The sequence below is a fragment of the Rhinopithecus bieti genome, unplaced genomic scaffold (genome assembly GCF_001698545.2).
Source record: "Rhinopithecus bieti isolate Rb0 unplaced genomic scaffold, ASM169854v2 scaffold_12155, whole genome shotgun sequence".
In the NCBI taxonomy this organism is placed as follows: domain Eukaryota; kingdom Metazoa; phylum Chordata; class Mammalia; order Primates; family Cercopithecidae; genus Rhinopithecus; species Rhinopithecus bieti.
Window position 1 is genome coordinate 2,276,031 of NW_016807423.1, and position 9,253 is coordinate 2,285,283.

The window sequence follows — 9,253 nt, forward strand, 5'->3', positions numbered from 1 at the left end:
AAAAAAAAAAAAAAAAAAAGATAGATTCCTACTCTGTCACCAGGGCTGGAGTGCAGTGGTGCGATCTTGGCTCACTGCAACCTCCGCCTCCCGGGCTCAAGCGATTCTCCTGCTTCAGCCTCTGAGTAGCTGGGATTACAGGTGTCCGCCACTACACCCAGCTAATTTTATTTTTTTAAGTAGAGACGGGGTTTCACCATGTTGACCAGGCTGGTCTCGAACTCCTGACCTCAAGTGATCCGCCCATCTCAGCCTCCCAAAGTGCTGGGATTACAGGCGTGAGCCTGTGCCCACCCAAGGTGGTTAGTCTTTAGATCTTGTCTACCTGGAAGAAAGGAAACGCAGACTTCCAAACAGCCAGGCGCCTGGGTGAATGGGGGAGAGGAAGGGAGGGCAGTGGTGAGTCACTGGGCCTAGGCTGAGGCTGCCACTGAACTCTCTAACTCAGAAGGCATTAAATGAGGCTACCTGCTAGAGGTGCAGGAACAAAGCCGGCTACTCTGAATGGGGGAGAGGGGACACAGGGCAAGGAGAATGGAACTCATCCAAGATCCTAAAATCTTCTCTTCCTCAGGAACCTCATCCCATCAGACAGCCCCTTTTTTCTCTCTCTTCAAACTTTACCCATGCATTGGTTCTTTTCTTTTAGCATTAAACATCCTCAAGCTCATCCATATTTAACATCGTCCTTCAACTGTCTTCTCCTTTGCTATTGCTCTTTTTTCCCTTTACATCTAAGCTTCCCAAGAGAAGCCACTTCTTCATCCCCTATTCATCCTTTGACAGGCTGCTGTGATTTAATTTTTCCTGCCATAGACAGTCTCCTAATTCACCAAAACTTTTCCTGCTGGGACCATCTTTCTATTCTGCCCTTACTGACTCCCTTTGTTGCATCTGACTCAGCTGATCATGTCCTCCTTATGGAAACTCTTTTCCCTTGATTTTCCAGCCCCATTTTTTCTGTTTTCCTTCTATCACTGTCATTGCCCTTTTTCTTTTCTTTTCTTTCTTTCTTTTTTATTTTTTTTTTTGAGATGGAGTCTTGCTCTGTTGCCAGGCTGGAGTGCAGTGGCGTGATCTCGGCTCACTGCAACCTCCGCCTCCCGGGTTCAAGCAATTCTCCTGCCTCAGCCTCCCAAGTAGCTGGGATTACAGGCACACACCACCACGCCCAGCTAATTTTTGTATTTTTAGTAGAGACGGGTTTCACCATGCTGGTCAGGCTGATCTCGAACTCTTGAACTCATGATCCCCCCCGCCTCGGTCTCCCAAAGTGCTGGGATTACAGGCCTAAGCCACTGCACCCGGCCCTATCACTGCCCTTTGGCCCTATCACTGCCCTTTTTCGAAGAGGCAGAGTGGTATGTGGAAAGAGTAAGGACTTAGGAGAGGGCGGATTTAAATTCTCGCTTGGTAAACACCTTTTATTTATCATGTGGCCTTGGATAAGTCACGTAACACACTTTCCTGAGCTCAGTTCCACCATCTTTGACAAAAGGGAGAATAGTATCTGCCTCCATCAGGTATAGTGAAGACTAAGAGAGAGAGTGTAGATAAGCCCCTAACACAGTGGCTGGCATGTATGAGGCACTTAAGAAATGGGAACTGTGGAAATAAGATAATAATGATAATCTGATCTGTTTTTAAAATTGTTTTAGAGACAGGATCTCACTCTATCACTCAGGCTGCAGTACAGTGGTGCCATTATAGCTCATTGCAGCCTCAAACTCCTGGGCTCAAGCGATCCTCCCAGCCTCCTGAGCAGCTGGGACTATAAACACATGCCATGGCAGCCAGTTATTATTATTTTTGAATTTGTCTTTTTTTTTTTTTGAGACAGAACTCACTTTTTTGCCCAGGGAATACAGTGGCATGATCTTGGCTCACTGTAACCTCTGCCTCTCAGGCTAAACAATCCTCTGAACTCAGCCTCCCAAGTAGCTGGGATTACAGGCGTGTGCCACCACACCCAGCTAATTTTTGTACTTTTAGTAGAGACGGGGTTTCACCATGTTGGCCAGGTTGGTCTCAAACTCCTGACCTCAAGTGATCCGCCTGCTGCAGTCTCCCAAAGTGCTGGGATTACAGGCCTGAGCCACTGCAACCAGCCTGATGGTTCATCTTAAAGCCACTTTTTAAGCCTCTATCCCCTCTTTACTAGGCACAATGTCTTCATATGCTCACCATGCCCCAAATTCGGTTTCACTTGCATCCAAGGGTACTGTCTGAGAGAAGGGCAAAAGCCAACAAGGAAAAAAAAAGCCTTCCCCAGCACTGGAGATCTGGCCTCTTCACTTACATGCTGTCTACAAATGCACCATTATTCTTTCCCTATCAAATCGACTCCTTTAATCTTTTCTACAGCCCTTTCATCATCCTTGTTGCTTGTCTCAACCACTTTTAAGTCTGCCAACATCTTTCTGATCCTTAAGTAAACAGGACAAATCACTCTGCTGGGAGGCGTGAACTCTCTGCCCTACCTTGGCCTTCTGGAAGTAACACTGATTGAACAACAGACATGCAGTGGGAGGCTGAGCTCCATTTCTCATGCCTGTGTGGAGCACAACTGCGGAAGGTAATTGTAAGATTATTGTATCTGAATCAGAACCACAGGAGCATGCAGCCTTGGCTCACCTGGGCAGTCCTGAGAGTCTGCAGGGACAGCTGCTGGGCTTTGGGGGACTCGCAGGGCAGCAAAGCTATTAGACCTTTATACACTTGATTTTGGTACTTGGGATTGCCGTGGACCAAAGAATCCAACAGAACCTGCACTTCCTCCTGGGTCTCTTCTGACTTAGACTTTGCCAAAAATTCTGCTATGGATCGTACACCTGAGCAAAGAAGAGAGGAAATTCTAAATTGGAAGGGCTTTATGAAAATAAACCCCACCCAGGATTACATAATATGAATAGGATTAACAGCTCTTCAACTAAGCCTGTTCACCCAAAGCAAAACTGAGGCTTGGTTCTGATGTTGCATCACTGTCTTGTTTACCTTAGAGCTATGTGGCTTTCAGCATAGGCATGTCAAAATCTGTGTTTTAAAGTTTAAAATGGCTCTGCACAATTTACAAATAAAACATGCATTTTTTATTGCTATATGATAACACTTTTTTTTTTTTTTTTTTTTTGAGATGGAATCTCTCTCTGTTGCCTAGGCTGGAGTGCAGTGGTGCGATCTCGGATCACTGCAACCTCTGCCTCCTGGGTTCAAGTGATTCTCTTGCCTCAGCCTTCCAAGTAGCTAGGACTACAGGCGTGTGCCACCAGGCCCGGCGAATTTTTGTATTTTTAATGGAGACAGGATTTCACTGTGTTAGCCAGGATGGTCTCGATCTCCTGACCTCGTGTTCCGCCCGCCTTGGCCTCCCAAAGTGCTGGGATTACAGGCGTGAGCCACGGCGCCTGGCCATGATAACACTTGTATAGCACTCAGCAGTTTGCAAAATGGTTTTACGAATACTAACTCACTTAATCCCAGAAACCATACCAAGAGGAAGGTGTTACTCCCACTTTATGGATGAAGGCACTGAGGCTTTGAGAGGCCATGGGGTAGACAGACAGGAGAACCTTGATGAGAATGCAGGGTGGGAAGTGCTTTGAAAAAGGGAGATGTGAGTCGGGCGCGGTGGCTCACGCCTGTAATCCCAGCACTATGGGAGGCCGAGGCAGGTAGATGGCTTGAGTTCAGGAGTTCGAGACCAGCCTGGCCAACGTGGTGAAACCCCGTCTGTATTAAAAATACAAAAATTAGCTGGGTCTGGTGGCACGTACTTATAGTCTCAGCTACTGGGGAGGCTGAGGCAGGAGAATCACTTGAACCCGGGAGGCGGAGCTTACAGTGAGCCGAGACTGCGCCACTGCACTCCAGCCTGGGCTACAGAGTGAGACTCCAACTCAAAAAAAAAAAAAAAAAAAAAAAAAAAAAGGAAGATGTAGTGGGTGGTATCTCTTTTACATGCCTCACTTGGAGCACTTCATAGATTATATTACAATTATTGAGCCGGGTGTGGTGGCTCATGCCTATAATTCCAGCATTTTGGGAGGCAAAGTTGGGTGGATCGCTTGAGCTCATGAGTTCGAGACCAGCCATGGCTAACATGGTGAAACCCTGTCTCTATTAAAAATAACAAAGATTAGCCAGGCATGGTGGTGCTTGCCTGCAATTCCAGCTACGTGGGAGGCTACGGCATGAGAACTGCTTGAACCTAGGAGGCAGAGGTTGCAGTGAGCTGATATTGCGCCACTGCACTCCAGTCTGGGTGATAGAGTGAGACTCTGTCTCAAAAAAGAAAAAAAAAAAAACAACTAGATTATTTACTTTTCTCACCAGACTCTAAACTCTCTGAGGACAGGGACTATATTGTATTCATTTTTGTATCTCTAGCACTTGGCATATATCTACCACACAGTAGGTATTCAATAATTTTATTTCAATTTTTTTTTTTCCTTTTTTTTTTTTTGAGACAGAGTCTTGCTCTGTACCCCAGGCTGGAGTGCAATGAAGTGATCTCAGCTCGCTGCAACATCCAGCTCCGGGGTTCAAGCGATTCTCCTGCCTCAGCCTCCTGAGTAGCTGCCATTATAAGCGCCCGCCACCACACCCAGCTAATTTTTTTTTGTATTTTTAGTAGAGACGGGGTTTCACCGTGTTAGCCAGGATGGTCTCGATTTCCTGACCTCGTGATATGACTGCCTCTGCCTCCCAAAGTGCTGAGATTACAGGCGTGAGCCACTGTGCCTGGCCTAATTTTTGTATTTTTAGTAGAGAGGGGTTTTTGCCATGTTGGCCAGGCCGGTCTCAAATTCCTGACCTCAGGTGATCCACCCGCCTTGGCCTCCCAAAGTGCTGGGATTACAGATGTGAAGCACTGCACCTGGCCTTCAATTTTATTTCTTGAGTTATTCATAATTCAATTTCTTTTTTCTTTTCTTTTTTTTTTTTTTGAGATGGAGTTTCACTTTTGTTGCCCAGGCTGGAGTGCAATGGTGAGATCTTAACTCACTGCAACCTCCGCCTCCTGGGTTCAAGCAATTCTCCTTCCTCAGCCTCCCAAGTAGATGGGACTACAGGCCCCCGCCACCGCACCTGGCTAATTTTTTTTGTATTTTTAGTAGAGACGGGGTTTCTTCATGTTGGTCAGGCTGGTCTCAAACTCCCGACCTCAGGTGATCTTCCCCTCTCGGCGTCCCAAAGTGCTAGGATTACAGGTGTGAGCCACCGTGCCCGGCCTCATAACTCAATTTCACAAAAGATGTTGGGCCACAGTTCAATAAATCTTTGAATGGATGCCTGAAACAGGATATATTTAAAAAGGAGAAGTATTTCTAAAACCACTACTGAAAAATGTGACTAAATGATGAATCAAGAGAATCATAAATCTGGGTTTTCCAGTGATGACGTGAACAGGAGCACAAAAAGCTTCCTGTTCAACTAGTTCCATGATGTGTTTTTCCTATAGCAGTGGTGGGTTCTGCCACCATTTCATTGAGGTCCCTAGGGAGACACATCTTGTCATACACAGTACCCACCATAGCTTTCACAAATGAGCTCCTTGTACGTCCTGCCAGAGTTTGCAATAACCTGAAGTAGTTTGACGGATTCCTTCTTGGCCTCCTCCTTGATCTTCTCCAGCCCAAGTATTTCCAAGAGTGTCAGGACACCTCCAACCTCAAGAAATTCTATAAGGTACCGATTACTGTCCAGAGGGATAGAAAAGTAGAAATAAAACTCTTGTCAAGTTCCTTTGCACTGAGCTTTCAAAGAGATCCCAAGGTCCCCTTTCACATACTTTGCCCTCCTATCCAGGAAATGTCCATAGGTCAAGTGACACAAGAGTGTGGAAATTCTTCCTTCAAGCAGGAAATGCTGGAATTATATACTAGGGACAGTTTTTGGTTTTGCCACTCCAGCATCTCTTCTCCTTCTTCTTGTAATACCACCTCAACTGTCACTTGGGGAACCACCCCTCTGCCACTCATGGGCCATGTAGTTTTGGTGGGGTGAGGAGGTGACAGGGTATGTCACCCTTCTGACTGCAGAAGTTGGTTTGCGGCTGGGCACGGGACCTAAATAGATCCAATGAGGCTCAAAGCCTGGGACTTTCTTGGGAAGCTGTGGAAAGGATCTGCTCTGTTTTTGGTGTGTCTGGAGCTCCTGAGGACTACGGCACACAGAGGTCTATGAACACAGAGGAGAAGACACAGAAATGGGGAAAAAGACAGAGAGGGAGGCCAAGTACTGATAACATTGTTTGAGGCCTGGATCTAGTCAGGGCTGAAATATATATTTCTACCCTCTGGGCTTTTCCAGTTAAGTGAGCCAATAATTTTCCTTTTTCTAAGTCCAATATGAGGTGGTTTTCTGCAGTTGACAACCAAGAGAGTGCTGTCTAGTGAAGCGCCACTGGAGAGCATGGGATGGGGGAGCAACTAGAGCAGGAGCCCGGTGGACATTACCTCTGGGCCCATCCCAAGAGCTACAAGGAACCCACTGCTAACAGGGATCAGTGGCCCTGGGTGGTGTGAATGCCAAGGACATCATGAGCCTGAAATGCCACTGAGACCCCCAGAATCACGCTAGAACAGAACTCACCTGCTCACAGCTGATAAGAAGATGCCAATGGACCTGAGAAGCTTTTCTAAACATGAGTCAGTCACATAGCTGTATGACATGTTAAAGAGGGTGTCATTTCAGGGTGGTTTTTCACACAGAAGCCAGAGTCTGTGCCTAATTTCTGGTACCACCCAGGGTTCAGGGTGGCCAAGTAGCTGAACTGTGCCCCTTTACCCTGAGAGGGGCTACCAGCTGAAGGGGAAGTGGCAATACACACAGGATGCGGGGAGAAGGGAGTGCTGGCTGTTCACTGTTCTCCAGGAAGCTCCTCTGCGGCCATTCAGCCACCTTGGCTCTTACAGGCTCTCCAGGGAACAAGGAGGCTCTGATGAATTGAGGACCCCTGGAGAAGGCTGGGAGTCAATATCCCAAACCTCTCTAAGCCGTGCCCGTTGCAGCCTTGGTCTCAGCATAATTCATGACTTTGTGCTTCATTCTTAGATTTCCCTAAAAGAACCAGCTTCATCATTAATTCTCAATTTTGTACTTGTTCAAAGTTTTACACTGGAGGTCACTATCCTTATGAAGAATTGGCTTCCTAATAAGAATAAAAGGAGATGGTGGAAAAATTAAACTCTGATTTAAACCAACCTCAGTATTTAATGTTATTTTTTAATGTGAGTCTTTGCAAAAAGCCTCATTATAATCAAGTACCCAAAGCACGCATCAGCTCGGATACAAGGTATGAAATCAAGCCACAACAGAAAAGGAACCAGTCAACAATTACTAGGCTCATAACACATCAGAGGCTCTTAGAACACTTAAGAAATTAGCTGAAATTATTGCAGCTCATGGAGGATGACTGAGAGCTTCCAAGGCTGATAAAGGCTAATGTAATGGGTTGGAGGTAATGGTGCTTTGTTTGGGCGGGGGGTGTGTGAAGCAAATTATCTCTGCTGCACCCTGGTTCCCAGGATGCCAATAGAAGTAGAGACAGATTGGCTCATTAGGAAAGGCTCTTTACTGCAAAAATAGTGTTTGCTCTGGAGCCAGGCTCCCCTGCCTGTTGCCGCCATAGCTGGGGCCAGGCATCAGCCCACGTGGTGGTCTTTTTATTCCTACATTGTCCCCACCCTGCTCCCTCAACCTCTGCCCCGTTCCTGCCTCAGTGCATTTTCCCCTTTTTCTTCAGGCTAGGCTGACAAACTTTTATTTTTGTCACCTTCTGTTTCCTCTGTCCTGGGCTACTCTTTTCTTTTCTTTTTCTTTTTTTTTTGAGAGAGGGTCTCACTCTGTTGCCCAGGCTGGAGCACAGTGGTGCAATCACAGCTCACTGTAGCCTTGAACTCCTAGGCCCAAGCAGTCCTCCTGTCTCAATCTCCTGAGTAGCTGGGACTACAGCTACGTGCCACCATGCCCAGCTATTTTTTTTTCTGTATTTTTTGTAGAGACATGGATCTCACTATGTTGCCCAGACTGGTTTCGAACTCCTGGATTCAAGCAATCCTCCTGCTTCAGCCTTCCAAAGTGTTGGGATTACAGGCATAAGCCAGCATGCCAGCTTTATTTTTTGTTTGTTTTTTTCTTTCTTTTTGTGGAGAATGGAGTTTTGCTATGTTGCCCAGGCTGGTTTTGAACTCCTGGGCTCAAGCAATCCTCCTGTCTTTGCCTCCCGTAAGTATTGAGATTACTGGTGTGAGCCACCACACCCAGCTAGTCTTGTTTTCATAGTCACTCACTGTACATATTTCTGGTCTACTATTTCCAGGAATTAGTTCCAGAACACATTGTTTGAGTCCTGGATCTAGAGAACATGGGATGAAGGAGCAATGTTGGGGCCACAAGGTCAGCAGTAGCTAACAAGTACCAGCTCCTATTGTGTGCGGGGCACTGTGCTAACTGCTTTGCTTGCATTGTCTCATATAATCCTCACCATGGCCCTCCAGTGGGTGCTACTAGCATTTCCATTTACTTACTGAGTAACATGAGGTAACAATCTCAGGTCAATAACTTGTACAAGGTCCCACAGTGAACTGCTGGAACCGGGATTTGAACCTAGACAGTCTGACTCCGATTCTAACTCTTACTGTTAGGCTTTCTGGTTTGTAGACAAATGGATGGAGGGGGCTTTGCAGATGAACTCCCAGCGTGGTGTCGCAGATGGAGCTGTGGTCTGCATGGTTCACTAAGTAGGAGACACGATGGCGTATAGGCTTTCGGACAGACACCCGGTTCTAACCTTATCTCTACCATTTGCTATAAATTACTCAACCTTTTCAAGGCTCATCTTTCTTATCTATAAAATGGAATAATACCAATCACCTATTAGGCTGGGTGTTAGGCCCAAATGAGATAATATTTGCACAGTATATATCTCAGTGCCTAGAACATAAGAAGACTCAATAGGCTGGGCCCAGTGGCTTGTGCCTGTAATCCCGGCACTTTGGGATCCTAGCACTGAGGAGGGTGAATCACTTGAGGTCAGGAGTTCAAGATCAGCCTGAACCACATGGTGAAACCCCATCTCTACTAAAAATATAAAAATTAGCTGGGCATGGTGGCGCATGCCTGTAATCCCAGCTACTCGGGAGGCTGAGGAAGGAGAATTGCTTGAACCCGGGAGGCGGAGGTTGCAGTGAGCCGAGATTGTGCCACTGCACTCCAGCCTGGGCAACAGAGTGAGGTTTTGTCTCAAAAA

The 9,253-nt window shown here is 46.5% G+C and overlaps 1 protein-coding gene across 1 annotated transcript in view; it reads right to left on the minus strand.

The window, feature by feature from the left end:
• ARMH1 (armadillo like helical domain containing 1) overlaps positions 1-9,253 on the minus strand; it is a 54,035-nt gene that overhangs the window by 20,924 nt on the left and 23,858 nt on the right. The window contains exons 4-6 of the mRNA XM_017881688.1: positions 6,595-6,663; positions 5,532-5,698; positions 2,609-2,831 (exon numbers count right to left, since the gene is read on the minus strand). Of these exons, the coding sequence (XP_017737177.1) occupies positions 2,609-2,831; positions 5,532-5,698; positions 6,595-6,663 (459 nt within the window). The remainder of the gene's footprint in view (positions 1-2,608; positions 2,832-5,531; positions 5,699-6,594; positions 6,664-9,253) is intronic.